Source organism: Phyllobates terribilis, unplaced genomic scaffold, assembly GCF_046119375.1.
Source record: "Phyllobates terribilis strain yellow unplaced genomic scaffold, ASM4611937v1 Scaffold_3__8_contigs__length_932513732, whole genome shotgun sequence".
In the NCBI taxonomy this organism is placed as follows: Eukaryota; Metazoa; Chordata; class Amphibia; order Anura; family Dendrobatidae; genus Phyllobates; species Phyllobates terribilis.
In genome coordinates this window covers 905,734,809-905,759,682 of record NW_027362763.1, presented here as the reverse complement: position 1 = coordinate 905,759,682, position 24,874 = coordinate 905,734,809, and the positions used below count along the sequence as shown (strand labels likewise).

Sequence of the window (24,874 nt, the reverse complement as noted above, 5' to 3'; positions counted from 1 at the left end):
CATGCTTCAATAGTCTCCATAGGAGACTAGAAGCAGCAGTTGTCTGATCGGCTCTGCTACATACAGGGGATCAGTAGATCCCCTGCATATAGCAGAAATGGTCCTGTGCTATGAGCGCCGACCACTAGGTGGCGCTCATAGCGATGAGATCATGACAACCACAGGCATCTGCTGCAGACCCTGGGTTGTCATGCCCACCCATCGGTGACCCGCGATCACGTGACGGGGTCGCTGATGGGTGGGGCTTATGACGCGCAACCCAGAAGCGCGCGTTAAATGCCGCTGTCGGAGATTGACAGCGGCATTTAACATGTTAACAGCCGCGGGTGGATCGCAATTCCAACCGCGGCTGTTGCGGGGACATGTCAGCTGTAAGAATCAGCTGACATGTGCTCCGTTCAGTGAGGGCTCAGCGCAGCAGCCCTCACTGAACAGGGGGTACGCAAATGTGAATACTAAGACGTCATGGGCTGGAAAGGGGTAAATATTCCAAAAATGATAGTCGCAAAACCAAAAAAGAAAAAACTACTGTGGTAGAGTTGTAGGGAACTAACCGTGCACTCCTGCATCTCCTGCTCCTTGGTAGCCAATCTCATGACTAATATATTCTCTCTTCTGGCAGACTCTTGCTGTTGCTGTTTAAGTTTTTCTTCAGATTCTCTAAGTCCAGTTACATCATTAGCTGCAGACACAAGTTCAAAAACATAAGATTTAGTTTGTTTTTTTCAGTTAAAAAATAAAATCTAGAAACTTTTGGAAAACTGATTGATGCATTGGAACAACACAAATGGACTTTTTTTTCATACGTGTTTTAATATTAATAAAAAGGTTAAAAGCTGAACTTCCAGGGAATTTTAGCAATTGTGTTTTTTTTTCCCAAAAAAATGTTATTTGATGAAAACAAAGTAATTTATAAACCATGTCATTTTCCAGAAAAGTTCAAAACCCTATAAAATTCACATAATATATATCTTGTATGAACAGAGTCATCCAATTTTCTCAGTCTCATCTTTTTATATTTATTTTGTCAATACTTTAACTGAAAGTAGGTAACAATTTAATAACTTTCCCTTAAAACCTTTGTTTCGCTTAAATCTTCAGTAGCAATTGAGTTTTAAGTAGTAAACACCACAGACTCAAATGTTAATTATAATAATAAAGGGCCATTTACATGATCCAATAATTAGAGAACGACTTTATTGGAAAGCGCTTTATCTCAGATCAATTATACACGTAAAAATAAGAAAATGTGATAAATTAACATAGTAGTCCACTTCTTTCTCTTCCTGTACTATTTTCAAAAGTCTCAATTATCAAGTAAAATCTGTATTCAGTGAAGAAATAGCTAAATTACTGAGATAGGAGATTGCAGCTGCTACTGATAAGATTCTCTCTCAGTAATGTAACAATCTGTCTTCACTGAACAGATTCTACACATGAATTGAAAGTTTTAAAAATTAATGATCAGTACTGGAAGAAAAAGAAGCAGATTTTGCTGATAAGATATTATAAAGTTTCTTATTTTCACATGTATTATTGATTTATGCCATTTTTTAAACCAAATCTAAGAGCAGCATAATGTAAAGACAGACTCTGATTCCAGCGATTACTGGGCTGCTTGCTGTAGCTTTGATAAAATCACTGTTTTATCAGCAGGAGATTAAACTTTGATAAATCTGCTGTTATGCAGTCCTCTTTATTCATGATCTCAATATAACCCCACACCCACCAATGACTGGCAGCTTTCTGCCTATGCAGTGTATACAGAAAACTGCCAATCAGTGGTGTGGGCGGGGTTATACAGAGCTCAGCATTCAGAGAACTGCTAGATCTGCAGCAGATAAAACAGGGATTTAATAAGCCAAAATACAACTGCCTTGTTCTCTGCCCCTACCATCATGCTGCTCTCAGATAGTGCAGCAAAAACATGGTAACAGATTCCCTGCAAAAAAAAATAATCAGTTATTGGAACACAATGTCCTGTATAAATGTGAGATGTATCTGATAACATTCTACGAATACAGAACCATCAAACACCCGCGGTTGGCCCGTGATCGTTAATTGGCTTGCATGTGGATGACTGGCAGCTGGTTAACAGCTGTGATTGCAACATGTAAACTAGGCCTAAGGCTATGTGCCCACGATGCAGAAATGCTCCGGATTTTCCCTGAGCGTTTCTGCATCTCCCTGGCAGAAAAAAACGCATGCGGATTGTACATGCGGATTGTACATGCGTTTTTCCTGCCAGGGACATGCGGATGTGAAGCGTTCTTCACATGCATTTCCACATGCGGGTTGTCAAGCGCTTTCCAAGCGATTTTAGCATCAGTGCTTGTCAACTTGGTCACACTATATAAATCCATGCAACCGGCATTAATTTATATAGTGTGACCGAAAGAATGTTAAAAAAGAAAAAATAAATCTATACTTACCTTCCGATGGCCCCCGCAGTCTTGCTTCGCTCCATCCTGGCTGCCGGCAGATCGCGGTAGACTGAAGGACCTGCCGATGTCAGCGTCGCGTGACCCGTCACATGATTATGACATGAGCACAGGTCCTTCAGTCCACCGCGATCTGCTGGCAAGCAGAGACAAGGACATCGGGGGCCGCCAGAAGGCAAGTATAATATTTATTTTTTCTTTTATTCTTTTTTTTTTTTACAGTTTCCTCCGGACCCGGGTACCATAGAGAGTCTCCTCTTCTCCAAACCCGGGTACCATCCGCACATAGAAACGCATGGATTCCGCATCTGCAGATGCAGTGATGCGGATTCCATGCGTTCCAATGTAAGTCAATGGCGGCGAAAACGCAGCACTTCCGCAAAATAATTGGTAGTGCTGTGTTTTTTTCCGCAATAACCCGCAGCGGAAATTTCCACAGCATGTGCACAGCACATGTGGATTATCATTGGGGAACATGGCAGGCCTTCTACCATGCGTTTTTTAAGTGTTTCTGCAGCGTTTTTGCCACTGCGGAAACGCTTAAAAAACGCATCGTGGGCACACAGCCTCAATGTTCTTTTGCAGAGAGGGAAAAAAATATGAATGCTGCCGCTCAATAAAGGCATAGTTTGAACACAATATGGGTATCTTCAGAGAGTTTTGTTGGGAAATCAGCTCAGATGTTCAGGATACAATGTTATTTGTTCCAAGACCACAGTTTTGAGAAGTATGAGAAATATAAACTCAAACTGTACTGTACAATATTTTAGTTCCCTTTCAATTCATTCCTTGTTTAAAAAAAAAAAAAAAGTTGTGCTTTTTTAGTTAATTCTTTTTTTAAATTTCGCTCAGAGTGCTGTCTGAAAGAAAAATAAATAAAAAAGGACAGCACTGATGTTATTCAATGGGCATTGCAGGTCACTGATTGAATCTGTGTGAGGAAAAAAAAAAAAACATCCTCTGCACGATTTTCTACCGGGCATTGGACTAGACTCACCGATTCAAGTCTAAGTGCGCAAACAAAAAAAATTGAATGCCATATTAGCGATGTAGAGACACATATAGCATCAACTTTACACAAACACACTGAAATTTTGGAACATAGGAAATAGTAATAAAATTGCTGCTGTAAAAAAAACGGACTGCACACGGATGAGAAGCAAGAACAAAAATCATCCAGATTTACTGGATGAAACTGAACGACTTTTTTATACGTTCAGAGTCTCAGTAATAAAACTGATATAGTATAAAAAAGTACACCAGCACTTAACTGGACAAAGTAATGTTAGTAGTCCCACTGTAAAAACTTAGGACATCAGAAAGAAATCTACTATATATTAGGTTGAGGGAAGATTGTTATCTGTAGCATTTGATTATCAATCTGTAACCTCAGTGTACTGTAAAATTTCATTTATACTGAAAGATAATCATGAATGAAAGTTATAATGCTTGTTTCACCATAATCCTACTGGGGATCCCTCATTGAACGGTCAACGCATTCGTTCATCAGGTGAAATTATTTTTTTGTGCAGCGCAGAAGATGATCAATTTTGGCGGTGCATCATCCTGTGCAAACAGGACTCACAAAGTGGAGAACAATGGCAGCCTATACTTACTGATCAATTACAGATTGATCAGCATGCATTGTTTAACACGGTCTGCTTATGTAAATAATTCGACCAGCGATCGGTAAACGTTCACTGATCGGTGGTCGATTAGTGTTGCCGGTCGGTCCGTATAACCCGTAGGTCTCAAACTCAGTCGGATTAATGGGCCACACATAGAAAAATTATAATATGACAAGTGGCATTCTTTGTGGAATAATATGTTTTCAGTTATAACATTTTTTCTAAACTTTATCATGTTTTGAACATTTTTGGTTTATCAAATGGGTCACAGTACAGTTTTATAGCTTGGATTGTTCCTGATGCGGCAATACAAAATGTGTACGTGTTTTGTTTAGATTTTACAGAAGACAGCGGCAAAATTTTTTTCCGTTTTTTTTAAATTTTCACAATTTTTTGGCTTTTAATTGGCCTCATACAGTAATGATGACTTACAAATGGCCTCAATTCTGTAATAATGCCCCCCATCCTGAAACAATGTCAAATCCCCCATCCTGTGTCACTGTGCCTCCATCCTGGACCTCATCCTGTAATAAAGTCCCATTAACTGGCCCCCATCCTGCCGCTCTTCACATATACAAAGAAAAAAACAAACAAAAAAAAAAAAAAAGACAGATTCTTCTCACCTGTCCTCGCTCCCACAGCAAACCTAGTCCGCAGCCCCCCCCCCCCCCCAATCGCCCCCCCCCCCCCCCATCTGCAGCGGCTTATGGCAGTGATGTCATGCACCGCACACGGTGGGCATGCGGTCAGCTGCTGGTTTCTGTTAGGCCAGTGGCTCTCTGCTGTGGTGGCCCGATCGTCTTGGGAAATCTGGTGCTTGCAGACTGCAGGGGCCATATGCAGCCCACGTGTTTGAAATTCCTGATGTAAATGGACCTCAAGCAGTTGTAGGCGTTTCATTGCAGAATCAATCCCACAATCTATACACATGTAAAGATGGATTTATTTACCTAATATCCAAGGAGGCTCTGGTTCATTATAGTAACGCATACAAGAACAGTGGGGGAGACTCATTAAATTAAATGCACCAGAATTCTAGAACAATTTGTGAAAAAAAAACTGTCCACTAATACTTGCACCAAATTAATTTGTGTTTTTCGCATTTCTTCACCTTTGATGAAAAAGCATGAAGAGTGTGACTTACTATGCACAAAAATAAATAAAGCACCAAGAGTTTAGAGCAAATTTCTAGCCCAAACTAAATGTAGATATACCAAACCACTTTAATAAATCTGGTGCAATAAATCTTGTCAAAAGTAGGACAGTATATACTTGAGTAATACTGATGCTTATTTGTGTCTCTACTATAGATGCAATCCTGGCCTTCCTGCTGGGCTAATGAGCTTCATAAGATGCTGGTGCTTGAAGCATTTAGCTTGCAGGCAGGTCTGTACCTTTATTATGGCCATTTAAAAGCCTCCGTATTATACTTTATGTGAAACTAGTCAGAACAACAAGGATAAGGGCAGACAAATCGGTTGTGATTTTTTTGCATAAACATGCTTTGACAGTAAACTTTTCACTGCACGACTCATTTAATATATATTTAACCCACTGGGTGATATTCCATTTTTGCACTTTCTTTTTTCTTCCCCATTTTCAAGAACCATAACTTTACTTTTCCCGTTGACATAGATGTATAGGGGCTTATTTTTTGCGGGACAAGTTGTACTTCTGAATGACACCATCCATGTTATCATATGATGTACTGGAAAGTAGGGAAAAAAAATTCCAAATGTGGCAAAAAAAAAGTGCATGCATTGTTTGTGGGGAAAAAAAATAATGAAATGTAAAAAAATAATTTGTGGGTTTGTGTTGCTATTTTCCCGAGAGAGGAGTAGCATGCTTACTTTTCAGTTGATGGAGCGGTGTGAGGGCTTATTTTTTTTTTTGCGCCCTGAGCCGATGTTTTTACTGATACGACTTTGTGGTAGATACAGTGTTTTGATCGTCTCTTATTGCATTACTCTGCACTGTCACAGCTGAAAAACGCAATTCTGGTGTTTTGATATTTCGTCATTGAGCATTTTACCGATCCAAGTTTACTCATTTTACATTTTGATTGATCAGACTTTTACGAACGTAGTGATACCGCAAATTATATTATATACACATATATATATATATCAATTTTTAATGCGAAAAGGGGTGATTTGAACTTTTTTTTCAGATTTTATTTAAACTTTTTTTCTTTTTATTGCATTTCTTCGTCCCCTTAAGGGACTTGAACCATCCGATTGCTTGTGCTATATTCAGCAATACTGCAGTATTTGGTGTATACCACAAAAATCACGGTCTCCCATTAAAGCCAGCTACAGGCTGGCTTTCATAGAAATAACACCATAACAAGCACGGAGGTCTTCAGCAGGCGCAATCGCGCTGATGCACGGTTGGAACAGCGCACCCTCTGGACATGCGAGGTAAGTGTCGCAGTCACAGAATGGCAGAGGCATTCAGCAGATTAACAGCAGTGTGTGGAGCTCGGCTACACCCGCAACTGTTAGAGGCAGGTGATGGCTGAATAATACAGCCATCACCTGCCAAGAAAGATGCGGGCTCAGTTCCTGCATTTTAGGCTACGGCCCCCACTATCCGTATTCGGTCAGTAATTTTCTCAGGAGTGGGAGCCAAAACCAGGAGTGGGTGATAAATGCAGAATTGGTGACTTGTTTCTATTATACCTTTTCTCTGATTGTTCCTCACCTGGTTTTGTCTCCCACTCCTGAGAAAAAATACGGACCGAATACTGATAGTGGGGCCATGGACTTATGGCCACAGTTTTCCGAAAGAGCAACTTCCCCAAGAATGTTACCTACTACAAGGTATTGTGGCTTCTGTAAAACCTGGTGGATAATAGTATTGGGCTAATTTTTATGGCTCAGTATAGCAGAACGCTACAGTATTCAACATCAGTGACTGATCTTGCAATTGCTCATTTGCCTAAAAAGACAGGCCCTGAATCATTGTATTTTGTGTCTTTTTTTCGTTAAGTTGTGTGTACTGTTTTGTTGTTTTTCTTTTTGCACCCAATTGTTCTATTTGCGCCTTTTTTGAAGTCTCTTGCCTATTCTTTTGGTTTTCCCCCTTGTGGGTGAGGTTTAGCAATTCCATGTTTTTGCCAGGTTCATCAAATGCAACAACATTTTCACTCCAGTTCCTCCATATATTTTTGATTACACTAGTATTTTTGTGCAATTCCTGCATCATTTTGCAGAATGTGTGACTTTTAAACTTTTTGCAACTTTTTTTTTTTTTTGTGCCAAAAGGCAGAAAAAAAAAGTCCATTTTATTTTACTTTGTGCCAAATTCATGAATCACTTGCACCATTTTGAAGAATTAGGCACCAAAAACAGCGGTAATCGCACAAAAAAGGGATAAATACTAAAAACAAAATGATGAATTGGGGGCCACAGACTCCAAAACCTTGTGTAAAGCCTTCCCAGTATATTGCAGGTCATTAAAACTACAAAAGTGGTCTAAATCCATAACCTTAGGTTTAAGAATGTCCAACAAGCTCCTACAGCCATCATGGTCAAATGCCCGCATGACGCCTTAAAGAAAACGTTTGCACTTGACATACCCTGCTACTTGTGTATAGGATGCAGTGTGATATCATGCTGACAGCACTGCAACCAATCACTAAGCTCAGCTGCTCTGCAAATGTTAACGGCAGGAGATGCGGAGCTCAGTGACTGTCTGTAGTGCCATCAATGTGAGGTTACAGCTCCAGCCAAACATTGGAGATCATGGTAAAGCCATTGACACATCTCTGGAAGATCTGAAGACAGAAAGCTTTTTTTTTTTAAACAGTGAACTTATATGGAATGAAAAAGTTTTGCAAAAGAACAACCCCTCAAACTCAATTTGGGTCAACAACAATAGTGCACTCTGTTTAAAGAGAACCTGTCATCAGGATTTAGCCCTATAAACTAAAGGCATGACTATAATGGTGCTGTAATGTTGATTAATCTGATACCTGATGTGAAGGGATCCAATCAGTGGCTGCTCACACTCACCTTATGGAGTTTTCAGAAAATGACGTCTTCAGGGTGGGACGAGGGGGCAGGGTCTTCTCCTCCTTCTCTGCCCCCACCAGCTTCCTCTGCAGGTCACCGATTATTCAGTGACCTGCCTCCTTTTAATAAAAAAAAAGTCGAGATCTCGATATGCGCATGCGCCGCCTGTGGCACCATTTTATTGAAGTCCTGCACACAGGACGCCGGCTCCCTCTGCACACCCACCACTCTCACAATGATGGCGGCGGTGCAAAATTTTAAAAAGGAGGCAGGTCACTGAATAATCAGTGACCTGCACAAAAAACAGGAGGCGGCTGGGGGGGAGGGGGGGGGGTGAACGAAAAGAAGACCCTGCCCCCATGTCCTGCTCTGAAGCACAGGAGATGTAATTTTCTGAAAACTCCGTAAGATGAGTATGAGCAGCCACTGAGCGGATCCCTTCACTTCAGGCATCATATCAATCAGCAGCACAGCCTCATTCTAGCCATGACTTTAGCATTAAGTCCTGATGACAGGTTCCCTTTAAGTTGAGTTAACTGGGACAAAGTGACCACAAATACAGCATCTACTATATTGTACTAAAGATGAATGCAAGAGCACATTATTTTTCTTCAAAAGAAAAAAAATCAGGAATTAAGTATAAAAGGAAGCAGAAAATAACCTGCCAATTGCATTTATTATCCTGACAGTCTTGTAGAGAAAACATTTTTTTTTCCTCCGGTTTTTAGGTAGCAGCTGAAAAAAAAGTCAGGTTGAATTAAAAAAATAACAACCTGGGCTTAAATAGTGAAAAGTGCATACTAGGAAACTGGCTGATGTCCATGAAATCAGCAGCGCCTTACTCCTCCTGATGCAGAAGTGACAGAGGCTGGATAATGTCTGTTCTCGCCTCCTGCCGTAAAGAAAAGCTCATAAGGGAAAAGGTTTGACCCCTGTGCAACACTAACAGAAGGAGCCTTCATTTATTGTTCAGTTTTAAATGCAATAAAAGGCAGAATAGGGCTAAAACAATTTTACCAAAAAGGAAGATTTGCTGAAAAAAAATTAAACATTTTTTTGTTTGGCATTTTTACTACATTCAATATTCCTTGGATACTCATGGCATATCAGCTGGACAGTCTGATAGATGAGGGCCGTACCTGTGATAGTCATCTGATTCATCCTGCCTGAACCAAGCACAGCATGAGTTACACTCACTGTGATTCTGAAATCTTCTAGGTTATACTCTGAAACATACTTTGAAAAGGAGGCCAGGATATATGCATCCCTGCTATTTTAATGTTTTTAACATGGAGGAAAAAAGTATTAAGATATTTTTTCATATTTTCAGTTAGCAACTAGTCTTTAAATCATGCCAGAAGAGCAACCTGAATGATGATTGCTGTAAATGGGGAAGACCATCTCCCTCTAGGACTCGGATGGACATTTCCTTAAATAAAAATACATGTTTTACTTGAAGTGCTGGATCAAAGGCCTTTGTTACATGGACAGTTCACAATATGTTTAGCTCCAGAATAAGAGATGGGTCAGACATCGTCCCTATACTCCTATGTTCTGTGTCTTACTGCATCTGTGCAAGTCTCGTGCCCTCACACAGTACACAGCAGCAAATACGTATAGTAGTGACAATGAAAATTGCATTTCAAAATTGCTGTTTATGGGGCAAGCCGCTTCAAAGGAATCTTGTGCCAAAACTCCCCACTGATTTACAGATTAGATTATGTCTCGTAGATTGTGAGCCCTCGCGGGCAGGGTCCTCGCTCCTCCTGTACCAGTCGCTGTCACATTGTGTTCAAGATTGTTGTAATTGTTCTTGTATTACACCCCTTTTTCACATGTAAAGCGCCATGGAATAAATGGCGCTATAATAATAAATAATAATAATGTAACCATTACAAAACACAGGTCGTTAAACATTAAAAAAAAGCTGTATTTTTTGTTAGAAAATAACTACATTTTCAAACACGAAGAATGATACAAATTTATATGCATGTAGAATAGAAGAGAAAAATTTATCTTAATTTTACACAACAGACTTACAATTCAGATCACTGTATTTGCTTTCGAGAGCTTGAACATAAGCTTCATATTGCTTCCACCTAAAAGAGGATAAAAAGTTTTACAAATATGCAAAAACACATCTACCCTCCCACTGGCCTCATTTCTGCTCCATAATTACTGTATATTAAAAGAACAGTCTAAGAATAAAATAAATCCCGAGACAAAGGATATGAACACTAGAAAATCAATAATAGATATATAAATCTTTATTAGCTAAATATAATACAGAAAGGTGTCTCACTAAGGGCTTATTTCCATGTCAGAATTTGGTCAGTATTTATCATCAGCGTTTGTGCCCCAAAACCAGGCGTGGAACTTACAGAGAAAAACCATAATTGAAAGATTGACACCTGTTCTGTGTTTTAGAGACACTCCTGTATTTTTGATCAGTATTTCTATTCCAAAACCAGTAGGTGTGAATAAAGCCACAGGCTATGTTCACACATTGCGCTTTTTAGGATCCCAAAGTTCAGCTTTGCTTCCACCACGGAAGCATGAACAATGCAAGGTGTTAGGTCACCAATGTAAGACATATGTGAAACCATAAAACTATTTTGGAAAAAAGGGTAATTTGATCAAATTAATTAGTGGAAAAGATATTTTAATGTCTGAAAAAATAGTGACTATTCTGAGCAAAGAAGTTCATGAAAAAATACACAAATGGAAAATCAGCTCTGCACTGCGTTTTTAGTGGGAAAAAATCAGGTTCAGCAGTATGTGAAACACATTTATTTTTGTGATTTTGGTTTAAAACATAAGGTCTTGGTGTTCTCACCCGAGGATGGAGGTTAGGATTAGTACAATTTAATTAAATTAGCAATATGTGTAAAGTGAATATTGGCTGATCAAGGTGTGAAATTGAATAATACCTGACCAACTCAAGGGCTGACCAAAGTGTGAAAGTAAACATTGTCCTACAAACTCAAGGCTCTGACCATGTTTTACATGTCTTGCATTGGTGACCTAACAACTTGCATTGTTCATACTTCTGTGGTGGAAGCAAAGCTGGACTTTGGGATCCTGAAAAACACAGCAAAACCTGATTTTTGTAAGCAGCTTCTTTACTGCCAAGACGGCAGGCTTTTCCTGCAGAAAAAAAAGACGCAGCAAAAATGCAATGTGTAAACACAGCCTAAAGCTAAGTGCCCACGATGCAGAAATGCTCCAGATTTTTCCTGAGCGTTTTTCTTTTTTTTTTTTTAACAGGTTCTATGGTACCCGAGTCTGGAGGAGAGTCTCCTCTTCTCCAAACCCGGGTACCATCCGCACATTGAATCGCTTAATATCAGCATGTGCACATGTAGTCATTACGCAAAATAATTGGTAGTGCTGCGGATTTTTCCACAATGATAATCCGCAGCGGAGATTATCATTGGGTAACATAGCAGACCATCTACCAAGTGTTTTTTACGCGTTTCTGCAGCGGAATTGCCACTGCAAAAAACGCTTAAAAAACGCATAGTGGGCACACAGCCTAAAAGAGGGGACAAATAAAGCAAGCCTGATAATAGTATATAATGCAGTAGACTAGGGATTAGTCAACATACAGGACAATGTCAGCTACTCAACAGATAAACAGTTACCAGTGTCTAAATCCAATAACCATTCTGCATATTGCAATAAAGTGGTGGCTGTTTGTGAATTGATAACAGCCACTATAGATCCAGACGCTGCGTCCCCCCACCCTGATGAGCATTTCAACTTACTTCTTCTGGTGGGAAAGAAGAAAGAAATAGCAAGGTGAAATGCTCATTGGGGTATTTCTGGTGTTTTTTTTTCTCTCGTTATGACGTTTACCGATGGGAATAATTTACTTTATATTTTTGATAGATCGAACTCTTACATACGCAGCGATACCCAACAGGTGTATTGCTCTATTTTTAAAGGGGCAAAGGGGGGGGGGGGTGATTTGAACTTAAGTTTTTTATTTTTTTTTCATATTCTTAATTATTTTTTACCGTATTTAATAGTGAAGCTGCGGTTGTCTGATGGCTTGTGCTATACATAGCACTGCATCATCCCTGATAAGTGTGCCTAAAATCACAATCTCCTATTAATGCCTGCTACAGGCTGACTTTAACAGGAGAATTGGCATGACAAGCACATGCCCCCCTGCCAGTGCCTGTTAAATGCTGTCAGGTAGCTAGAAAAAAAATTATAATATATACTCTTTAAAGAAATATTTAAGTTCAAGTTCATGACATTAGTAGAACAGATATTGCGTTGAACTATATGACTACACGTGGAACGATGTGTGCAAAGCATGTATCTAGTGTAATAATATATACTATATATTCTAGAACAAGCATAAAATGGTTGATACAAAGCAATGTTTTGTATAAACAGAGCAGCATGTTTTATACCTTTGAAGAAGTTCTTCCCTTGGTAAGACTTTGAAATCCGCTTCATTAAGACGAACCTGCACAAGGCCAAATATACAGTATTGAGCTCAATTGCAAAAAAAAAAAAAAGACAACAAGAAACAAACAAAACCCTTCTAGAGTGAAACTGATAAAATGGCATTTTACACCAACCTTTTTCAGAAGTGGTTCTTCGTTGGTCATTGTGACCTATGGAGAAAAAAAAACAGACATTTTAAGTTATTTAACCAGTAAATTCAAAATATGAAAGCAATAAAGGAGAAAAAAAACTAGAGTAGACCAATAACTATTAGAAGGGCAGAGACATGGAATTTCACAAGCAAAATGGATTTTCAATTAATGAATCACAGCCTGTAACCTTCACACTGTCTTTAATAAAAGTCCAGCAAAGGTAAATTGTATCCGCTCTGCTGTTTCTATAATGCCAATAGAAGTGAAATGAGAAAGCTGAACACATGCCTGATCCCCTCTCCATACAGTCTTCGCATGAATGTGCAGGTTGGGGCCAGTCAGCACAATCACTGGGCTTCCCCCCTCTGTAGACAGTTGCAGACCCCAGAGGTGGGACCAGCACATATCGGATATTTAGGACATATGCTGTTAATAATTCAGAAATGTCTAAGGCATACATGTCAAACTCTGGCCTGAAGGGTGGTTTTATTTGGCCCACGACACCAGAACCACCACCCCTATGCGGGGAGCCCATTGTTCCGCCTAGAGGTCTATGCGGGGGGCCCATTGTTCCGCCTAGAGGTCTATGCGGGGGGCCCATTGTTCCGCCTAGAGGTCTATGCGGGGGGCCCATTGTTCCGCCTAGAGGTCTATGCGGGGGGCCCATTGTTCCGCCTAGAGGTCTATGCGGGGGGCCCATTGTTCCGCCTAGAGGTCTATGCGGGGGGCCCATTGTTCCGCCTAGAGGTCTATGCGGGGGGCCCATTGTTCCGCCTAGAGGTCTATGCGGGGGGCCCATTGTTCCGCCTAGAGGTCTATGCGGGGGGCCCATTGTTCCGCCTAGAGGTCTATGCAGGGGGGGCCCATTGTTCCGCCTAGAGGTCTATGCGGGAGCCCATTGTTCCGCATAGAGGTCTATGCGGGGCCCATTATTCGGTATGGAGGACTACTGTATACTGGTTGGCCAGCGACTTTGTCCAAGTTTTTCATTTTGGCCCTCTGTGTGCTGGAGTTTGACATCTCTAGTCTAAGGTGAGACCATCTTCAATTGCATGGAATCTATTTTCTCTCTCCCTCACAGGTGGTAAATTTTGTATTAGTTTCATAACAACCAGATCCTTGAGAACACTATCATAGCTGCACACACCAGCAGGTGATGTATATTTTGTGAATAACACAGGTTGACAAAAAGGCATAAGCAGCACATATCTGGTGAAGGGGAAAAAGGATGGCTCAGATCCAATATGCAGTAAAGCATTAAAAGGGATTTCCATTATTTTAAAATTATTGATAAATTATCTAGTCCTTTAAAGATTGAGCATCTGAAACTGCTACATTTGCATTTCTTAAACTGAAGGCCTTTTGTATAATAATTTTAGAAGATGACTTTTCACCAATTTGTGCATGTTCTGGCTACATCAAGGAATAGGGGCTGCAGAGTTCACCTTTTAGTGGCAGAGCCAATTCTGACCTTAAATAAGTTGTCCACTATTTGGGCAACTCCTAGTATTCCCCCAAGCTTGGCCCCCAAAAAATAATAAAGCTTATACTCACCTCCCGTGCTGGAGATGTTCCCGCGGTGTCAGCACTCGCTCTCCCCGGGGCTCCTGTGCTGTTGTTGTGACACGTGACCTCGGCGCCCAATCAGCACTGTTGTCACTGTCTCCGCCTCTTGTCGAATTGAACATGAAGAGGAAGTCAGAGCAGCCGCAGCCCGGACTTCCCCTTCATGTTCGGTTTGTCCGAAGACGGGGACAGTGACCCCAGCGCTAATTGGGCACAGGCGCCACAACTACAACATGGGGGCCCTCGGGAGAGAGAGTGCTGACACCGTGGGAACATTGCCAGCACAGGAGGCGAGTATATGCGGTTTTTTAATTATTTTATCAGGGCCAATCATTTAGATAAAAGAGTTAGAAGGTCTGGCACACACGTTTTGGATGTATCTATTCTGAAACCTGTCTATAAGAGACAATTTAAAACTAAAAAAGTCAAGCTTTTGAGACACTGATACTTCTACAGATTTCACTGATAGCTCCTCAGATAATACTTGTAATCCCTCCTTGGATCAACATAGAAGAAAAAAATTTTATGATACAAAATCTTCTAATGAGAATTCATCATTTTCCTCATTTTCATAAAACGACAGATTAAAAGGAGGCGTGGGGAGAGGAAACACACAAAAGGTACCCCCAAAGACAGAGGAGACCCTGGAAAACACAGTAATCTGCCTAGATATACTGACAGAAGCACAAATGGAAGTATTGTCAAAAGGCTTGCATTTTTCACCAACAAAAGAATTTGATGTGGACAAAACACTCCTTGATGTAAACAAATTCATGAGGTCTCCATCCATAAAATGGCACCATAATGTTAAAGAACAGGATCGTACTAATGATGTGGATTATCTACAAAGACCTCCAAAAAATGTATTGAATAGTTTGACAAGTAAAATTGGGACATTTCCAGAACAAAATGCTCTTCTGGTACTTAAAATCTTAGCCAGCGATTCTATACAGCATGTGAACAATCTTAATAAATTGTTTATCTCAAAGAATCCATATTATTACCCAGTTGCCTCTAGACCACCTGTACTGGACACCTTTCAAGAAATTATTGAAGACGAATTATCTCTAAAACGGAGGACTAAGTCCCAATTTCCACGTTCAAATAATTTGACATAAACAGAACAAGTAGCTCTGAAAGAATTAAATGAGAATAAAGATCTCCTGATTAGAAAGACCGACAAAGGAGGAGCGGTGGTCGTCTTAAATGCTGTACTTTAAGTAAAATTTAACTTACTAATGCTCAATGCTAATACAGTATATCGTAAATTGCACTGTAATCCTACTATGGTTTTTCAAAATAAATTAGAGATTCTTGCAGAGGGTAATAGGATGGAGGCTATTGACAAAAAGTTATCGGAAGATATTGAATTTTCTATTATTCAAATTTTTCACTACCTACCCAAAATTACTTTCCCCTTTCCTCCTCTTAGACCTATCGTTGAGGGGATTGGAAGCTTGGGAGAACCCTTGAGCACTTGGGTTGATCTACATCTACAGCCCTTGGTGACACACCTCCCTAGTTGTCAGAGATACAAAGCACGCCATAGTTTCTCTAGACAAAACTAAATGGCCAGTAATCAGTACCTGGATGACATGTGATGTAATATCTTTGTATCCATCCATTCTTCATAAACCAGCCTTAGAAGCTCTACCTTAACATTTAAAAAAAAAAAAACAGCACCTATTTACCACAAATTCAAGACTTCATTGTTATGGCTACAGAATTTTTATTGGGCCACAATTATTTATTTCTCATTCAATGGTGAATTTTACTTATAACAGCAGGGAGTGTCGATTGGGGCAGGCTTCTCCCCTATCCATAGCCAACATCTTCATGGCTTATTGGGAGGAATTTATTCTTTTTTCGGATGCCAATCCTTTCTCCTCCCATATCAGGTGGTGTGGTCGCTTCATAGACGACCTACTGCTGATATGGGTTGAACCCGAGGTATTGGCATCAAAACTGTTGTCTTATATTAATAACTATTTAATGCTAAAATTTACTCAAAATTGCCAACTGAAACTAATAAATTTTTTGGACATTTCTCTAAAATTTGATCAGGACATGACTGTTATTGTATCCCCGTATAGGAAGGAGACAGCTACAAATTCTATATTCTACACCACCTCATGCCACTCTAAATCCGTTATGAACAATGTCCCTGTAGGAGAACTTATTAGGTATAAGATTAACTGCACCCTAGAAACACAATATAAAAAAGGTATCGCAAGCAGTTAAAAGTAGACTAAGAGCACGACATTACACACAATGGACATTAGATAGGGCAGAAAAAAAATAGTGAGGAGGGGGGGGGGGGATTTTGGAGGACAAAATATCCACAAATAATCCTGTGACATTTGTTTCAACCTATAGTCCACAATTTAGTGTGATCAGTAAATTTATAAAAGCTCATACCCATATACTATTCAAGGATAAAAAACAAATCAATTCTATCTACACCAGTGCATTTTGTGACTAAAAAAGCACCTACGACTGGAGATATTCTCAACCAGTTTATATTTGAATGAATCTCTAAAACCTGGTTATCTACCAAAGGATCATATAAATGTGGTCATACAATCTGCACATGTTGCAAATATATGCAAAATATTAAACATTTTCCTCATCAGTGAAAGATAAAATATATGATATATACATACATTAATTGTAATACTACCCATGTAGTGTATTGGATCACATGCACCCATTGTAATATTCAGTATGTTGGGTGCACTACCACTTCTTTAAAAACCAGAATCAGGAGACATCTTTCTGAAGCAATTAATAAATTACTATTTAAAACTTCTGTGATATCAAAACACTTCGCAACTGTTCACAGTGGAGATGCTTCCACCTTACAAAGGATTGAAAAAGTAACAACCTCATAGAGGAGGGGATCATAAGAAAAAGCTTAGAGAAACATGGTGGATGTATACTTTGAAAACACGTTCTCCACTTGGTATGAACGTCAGGCAAGACCTGATTTACCATTACGAATAAAAACTCTGTTTAATTATGTACCATCTGTGTGTTAAATCATCTAATTGGCTGGATTTGGTCAGCTGACATTCAGGATATGACAAAAACATGCCATTTTTTAACAATGTTCACTGCAATGAAAAAGGACATACATCCGAAACGCGTATGCCAGACCTTTTAACTCTATAGGTGGTGGAGGGTGAGGTTTTTATGGACTTTTAGATGCTTCAATAAACTTTGGAATTTTCTCGGGCCTGCCTGCTGCTGGAATCCTTGTTTTTCTACCCATTTCTGATGCTCTGCAGTTCCGTGCAGCGGATATCCCGGAGGTGAGCTGACTTAAGAAGTTAATCCCTCTGGTGTTTTTCTATATATTTTTTTTTTTAGGGACCACATTACATTTGAAGTGAGTTTGGGGGGCTATGACAGAAAATATCACAAAGAGGCAGTTTATTAACCCTTCAGGTGCTTCACATGAATTAATGGAATGTGGAAGGAAAAAATTAACATTTTACTTTTTTTTTTTCTCTTCACAAAAATTTTACTTTAGCCCCAATTTTTTTTTACTTTAACAAGGGTAACAGGAGAAAATGAACCCCAACATTTGTTTTGCAATTTCTTTTGAGTCCGCCGATACCCCATATGTGGGGAAAAACTACTACTTGGGCATACGGCAGGGCTCGGAAGTGAAGCAGCACTGTTTGACTTTTTGAATGCAAAAATGGCTGGAATCTTTAGAGGACGCCATTTCTTGTTTGGACAGCCCCTGATGAGCCTAAATAGTAGAAACCCCCCCACAAGTGACCCTTCTCAAGGAATGTATCTAGATGTGTGGTAAACACCTTGAACCCACACAGGTGCTTCACAGAGGTTGAACGTTTCATTTTGAAAATGAAAAATAAATTTTTCCAAGAATTTTTTAGAATATGTAAAATGTTTCAAAGGTCACATGAAATATTTAAATCATACAAGACCTTAAAAATTAACTTTTATTAATTATTGCCTAAGAGGTCAAAATATCTATACCCACAAAATACAGAGCACACAAAACCACAAAAAAGAAAGAAAAAAATTGTTATAAAAACATTCTGGTTGCTACATACGTGTAAATCTAGCTGATCTCCTAGACTCTCCCTTTCTAACAGCGGAGGTTGACACCCTAGAGGGAACGTTGAGGCACCCCGCTCCTCGATGGCTTACCCTAGGGTCCCTATAATATAAAAAAAAAAAAAAAAAAAAAAAAATTGGTACCTATTAAAGAGGACCCTATTTCCATACAGTGATAAACATCAACACTAAGGGGGAAGTGTAGGTTTTATAGCACACAGATACTATGATGATTGAACAATAATAAACACTGAACATACAATGATATAGGTGGTCGCAAAGGCATTAAAGGCATATCTGTGGCTGGTGGCGCAACCTCTCTGGATGACTAAATCACCTATTAAGGTAGCTTCTGGATTATGATTGCTGCTGGGTCAATCTATATCAGTTGACTGGTACTATCAATGATGGATATTATGCATTGTCATTAGTGTTGAGCGAGTATGTTCTATTAACCCTTTCGCCGAGTATGCTCGGGCCGAGCTCCGAGTATTTACAGCTGCTCGGTGATGTGGTTGAATCGCTCCCGTGTGAATGATTTGCGACTGTTTGGCAGCTTTATTACATGTGAGGAATGTCTATTTCTCACACATTCCTCCCATGTAATAAAACTGTCACACAGCTGCAAATCATTCACACGGGAACGATTCAACCATATCACCGAGCAGCTGTAAATACTCGGAGCTCGGCCCGAGCGTACTCTGACAGAACACTAATTGTCATCCATCTACTTTTCTGAGCACAGTGCATTTTGCTAAAAAATGTAAGATATATAATCAAATATAAAATATATATATCATGATTAGGAATGGTGACACTTTGATAATCATGATTTTTTTTAAATTATATATCATGCGTATATATGTACATTAGCTACAATCAGGGCTGTGAAGTCGGAATCGGTATAAAATGGACCAACTCCAACTCCTATAATATGTAATAAATTGGGTATAGTAATTCAATGCAGTTTGTGGGGAATATTTTTTTCATAAGAATTTGGGAAAGTTATGAAATGTCCTATAAATGTCTGTCCTATTCCTGGTCTAAGGGTCTAGACTTTTAGCTGAGATGAATCTACTACAGTAAATTTATCAGTTAAACATGAGCCATGAATGAGGGAGTCGGAGTCATAGAAATTGAGGAGTCGAAGGTTTGGCTTACCGACTCCACAGCCCTGGCTACAATGAGCAGACCCTGACCCTATATTTTGTATTAAAGCATCTAATGAGTATGTGCCAAGTTCATTGTGAAAGAAGGAGGGTCAGCTGTGAAATCACCTATTGTGATCAGTGGAGCCTATGTTATCAGCTGGGTAGAGGGGTTAGCTGTCATTGTTATTTCAAGTCTGCCATTTCTATAGATCCATACACTAAAGGCCATATCCACAGGATGCAATTATGCTGCTTTATTGCAGCAATTTTCAAAAAAGGTGAAAAAAAAAAAGATTTAAGAGAAAAAAAATAATGCAATTACATGAAATAAACATGGCCCATGGAGGGATTCTCACTGAAGATTTGTTGCAGAAATTTCTGTTTTGGCTATACTTTAGCAGCAAATATGGATTTCTGGAAGTCCTATGCAGAGGAAAAAGTCTGCAGGGTAGGAATCCTCACTAGGGTATTTGCACATGGGTCTTATATGCAGCTAGTTTTCCCATCAGGAAAGAAAATATACTGCACTTTAAAGTAGACATAATGTGAATGGAGATTTCAGAAAATCTTATCCACACGCTGCAGAGAAAATCCACAGTATAAACTGTGCATATGAAACCTAATTTTGAAAACTAATTACCTCATGTATTGTACTTTATTTTGTGCTGATTTATAGGCAAAATTCATACTGAAAACTTGACAGAAATCCTTCATATATAAAATGACCTAAATGTTTACATGATTTTTTTGCACTTATCAGAAAACATTTAAAGGGGTTATCATGGACTTTGCTTGCTTTTTGCCATGGGGCTAAGAACTTACATGCAGGTAGTTCCTTTGCCCCTGGCGAAGGCTAATGCCGGAATGTAGGTTGGGACTTGGCATCATTTTATCAGGACAAGATGAACTGGTGTCATGATGCTATTGTCTGACAACCTGGGACCAGGGGCTCCTACCTTGACCCTAACACTAGGGGAACCGTATCTATCCCTGTTCCCCAGGTTACTTAAGATGGCGAAGATGCTGGGGCCACGTACCTTGCTGTTTTCCTGAGTCAGCTCTTATCTGTCCCCTTTCCCATCCAGGGAAGTGGGTCGGAATAGTGTATGTATATTCACAAACCAGACAAACAAGGAAGGACGTACAGGGACAAATGAAAATACCAAACACACAAAATATGCACTCACAGAGGGAAAACCCTGAAGGGATAGGGAAGGTAAATAAAAATAGAAGAGGATGGAACTATGGTCACAGCCAAAACACCAAGCAGCAGTCACATCCTCATCAGGCAGTACAAGACATAACATTGGCAATCCCAGACAACCAGAGCAGACTATATAGGAAAGGGGAGTGTTTAATGCTGCACAGCTGAGAACTTCCAAGAAGGAAGCTACAGAGACTCCTGCACTGCTTTAAGAAACCAGCACCATTTAATACAAGGGAGAAGTGCTTCTATTCAATGCTGTATGTGAACTAAGACGCTCCGGTCTTACTCCTTTCTGTCGTGGTAAATCTGTGACCAGGGCTGTGGAGTCGGAGTCGGTATAAAATGGATCGACTCCGACAACATAATAAATTGGGTACAGTAGTTCAATGCAGTTTGTGGGGAATATTTTTTCATAAGAATTCGGGAAAGTTATGAAATGTCCTATAAATGTCTGTTCTATTCCTGATCTAAGGGTCTAGACTTTTAGCTGAGAAATATGTGTCCTACCGTAAATTTATCACTTATACATGAGCCATGTATGAGGGAGTCGGAGTCATAGTCATGGAAATTGAGGAGTCTGAGGTTTGGCTTACCGACTCCACAGCCCTGCCTGTGACATCAGGTTATTCACTTTGACATTATTTCATTTTAACATTTTCTGCCTGGTGTTACGGTCACATTTATCTATCTATATTGCCATTTATATATATATGAATTGCAATATCTAGCCATATTCTCATTACTATTTGTACATGCAAACTGTAGTTAAAAGGAAAAATATTTTTGATGGGGTGCAATTTTCCAAAATGGGTACAGCAGCCAGGGCTGTGGAGTCGGAGTCAGTGTCCATTTTGGTGGAGTCGGAGCTGGAGTCTGCAAAAAATGGACAGACTCCTGAAATATATTAGAAATTGGGTTCAGTAGTACAATGCAGTATGTGCTGTAAATGTTTTCATAAGAATTTGGAAAAGTTCTGAAATGTTTTTAAATGTCTGTACTGTTCCTGACCTAAGGATCTCGGTTTTTAGTTGAGATGCATCTGTGCTGCTCTTTATGTACATGCTCAGTAGTGACCAGTGCTGTGGAGTCGGAGGTCATGGAAATTGAGGAGTCTGAGTCGGTGGTTTGGCTTACAGACTCCACAGCCCTTAGAGCAACCAAAAGTCATTCAAGTACAAAATGTGTTGCAAAAAAAAAAAAACAGGACTCCTCTTCTGAGAACTGCCATATGTCCAACGTGATGTGATCAGATATAAAGTATAGCCATAACAGGGGAAACGATTACTTAACCATTTGTTTGAAACCAAACTTTTTTAATTTCATAATCAGCTCAACACTATAAGAATCTATGAAACACTAGTAGAGTTCAAATACTCATTACACCCCAAGAAATTCCTATAAGGATGAAGTTTCCAAAATGGAGGTTTCTGTGTTTTGGAGTCATAAAGGGGTTGTCAACCACAAGGAAAGACACTTCTTAAACTAAATGTTTGGCCCCGATAAAATAAAAAACCTATACTGACCTCCCTGTGCCTGCTCCGTTCCAGCGGTGTCAGCTCTTGCAGCCCCGGGGCTGTGATGCGGTGGAATGACACACTATGCCCAATTTGCACCTGCGTCACTGTCCCACCTTCGGACAAACTGATCATGACGTCAGGGCTGCAGTTGATCCCAGACTTCCTCCTCATGTTCAGTTTGTCCGAAGGTGGGGACAGTGACACCAGCGCTGACTGGAATAACACTTGATGCCTGGCGCCCAATCAGCGCTGGTGTCACTGTCCCCACCTTTGGACAAACTGAACATGAGGAGGAAGTCTGGGATCAGCAAAAGCCCTGGCGTCATGAGCATTACATTTCTTTGTTCAATGAAACTCTCAAAATGGCCAGAAAAAGAGAACTTTCATGTGAAACTCGACAATCTATTCTTGTTCTTAGAAATGAAGGCTATTCCATGCGAGAAGTTGCCAAGAAACTGAAGATATCCTACAACAGTTGTGCTCTCCTCTGAAGGGAGTAGTACACAAACAGACTAACCAGAGTAGAAAGAGAAGTGGGAGGCCCCGCTGCACAACTGAGCAACAAGACAAGTACATTAAGAGTCTCTAGTTTGAGAAATCGACGCCTCACAGTTTCTCAACTGGCATCAACCCCTTCACAACCCTGGGATTTTCCGTTTTTTGCATTTTCGTTTTTGGCTCCCCTTGTTCCCAGAGCCATAGAATTTTTATTTTTTGGTCAATACGGCCGTGTGAGGGCTTATTTTTTGAGGGACGAGTTGTATTTTTCAACGCCATTACTAGTTTTACCATATCGTGTACGGGAAAACTGGAAAAAAATTCCAAGTGCGGTGAAATTGCAAAAAAAAGTGCAATACCACAGATTTTTTTTTTTTTTTTACCACGTTCACTGATTGCTAAAACTGACCTGTCATCATTATTCTCCAGGTCATTACGAGTTCGTAGACACCAAACATGTATATGTTCTTTTTTATTTAAGTGGTGAAAAAATATTCCAAAGTTTGGTAAAAGAAAAAAAAGAATAGCACCATTTTCCAAGACCCGTAACGTCTCCATTTTCTCGGGATCTGGGGCCGGGCGAGGACTTATTTTTTGCGCGCCGAGCTGACGTTTTTAATGATACCATTTTGGTAGATCCGATGTCTTGATCGCCCATTATTGCATTTTATTGCAATGTTGCGGTGAGCAAAAAACGTAGTTCTGGCGTCTAGAATTTTTTTCTCGTTACGCCGTTTACCATTCGGATTAATTTTTTTTTTATATTGATAGATCGGGTGATTCTGAACGTGGCGATATATGTGTATGTGGGTTTTTTTATTATTCTTTTATTTTGAATGGGGCGGAAGGGGGGTGATTTAAACTTATATTTTTTTATTAAACTTTTTTTTTCACTTTTTGCTTGCTTCTATAGTCTCCATAGGACACTAGAAGCAGCACTTGTCTGATCGCCTCTGCTACATACAGATGATCAGCAGATCACCTATGTAGCAGAAATGCTCCTGTACTATGAGCGCCGACCACTGGGGGGCGCTCATAGCGATCAGCTCATGACAACCACTGGAGTCTGCTGCAGACCCAGGGTTGTAATGCCCACGCATCGGTAACTCGCAATCACGTGACGTGCTTCCAGCGCGGCACTGTTAAATGCCACTGTCAGAGATTGACAGCGGCATTTAACATGTTAACAGCCGAGGGTGGACTGAGGTGTTTGGATCACACAGAAGAACATTTGTGAGACGCAGAACAACTGAAAAGATGCTGGAAGAGTGCCTGACGCCATCTGTCAAGCATGGTGGAGGTAATGTGATGGTCTGGGGTTGCTTTGGTGCTGGTAAAGTGGGAGATTTGTACAAGGGAAATGGGATTTTGAATAAGGAAGGCTATCACTCCATTTTGCAACGGCATGCCATACCCTGTGGACAGCGCTTGATTGGAGCCAATTTCATCCTACAACAGGACAATGACCCAAAGCACACCTCCAAATTATGCATGAACTATTTAGGGAAGAAGCAGGCAGCTGGTATTCTATCTGTAATGGAGTAGCCAGCGCAGTCACCAGATCTCAACCCCATTGAGCTGTTGTGGGAGCAGCTTGACCGTATGGCACGCAAAAAGTGCCCATCAAGCCAATCCAACTTGTGGGAGGGGCTTCAGGAAGCATGGGGGGAAATCTCTCAAGATTACCTCAGCAAATTAACAGCTAGAATGCCAAAGGTCTGCAATGCTGGAATTGCTGTAAAGGGAGCATTCTGTGACGAAAGCAACGTTTGAAGGAGAAAATTATTCTTTCAAATAAAAATCATTATTTCTAATCTTGTCAATGTCTGGAGTATATTTTCTATTCATTTTGCAACTCATTTGATAAATAAAAGTATGAGTTTTCATGGAAAACACAAAATTGTCTGGGTGACCCCAAACTTTTGAAAGGTAGTGTATGTGCCCACAATCAGGAAGAGCAGCATTTTCGATGCAGCTCACCAGCGCCGTGTCCAAAACACTGCGTTCCACGTTACAAGCACAGTGAATGGGATTTATAGAAATCCCATGCTCACTTTGCCATTTAACGCTGCATAAACTGACCCACGGCGCAGGTTTATGAGCTGCAGCATGTCAATATCTGTAGCAGAGACGAAAATACGCTGCGTC

General features: G+C 40.1%; 1 protein-coding gene across 3 annotated transcripts in view; it reads right to left on the bottom strand.

Moving 5' to 3' along the window:
- WTAP (WT1 associated protein) overlaps positions 1–24,874 on the bottom strand; it is a 63,436-nt gene that overhangs the window by 33,736 nt on the left and 4,826 nt on the right. For 2 of the 3 annotated variants that reach the window (XM_073672756.1, XM_073672758.1), the window contains exons 2-5: positions 12,681–12,716; positions 12,510–12,565; positions 10,126–10,184; positions 555–682 (exon numbers count right to left, since the gene is read on the bottom strand). In XM_073672756.1, coding sequence (XP_073528857.1) covers positions 555–682; positions 10,126–10,184; positions 12,510–12,565; positions 12,681–12,710 — 273 coding nt within the window. In that variant the 5' untranslated portion in view covers positions 12,711–12,716. Of the gene's footprint in view, positions 1–554; positions 683–10,125; positions 10,185–12,509; positions 12,566–12,680; positions 12,717–18,349; positions 18,457–24,874 lie in introns of all 3 variants that reach the window. The other variant, XM_073672757.1, reaches the window with a different exon arrangement.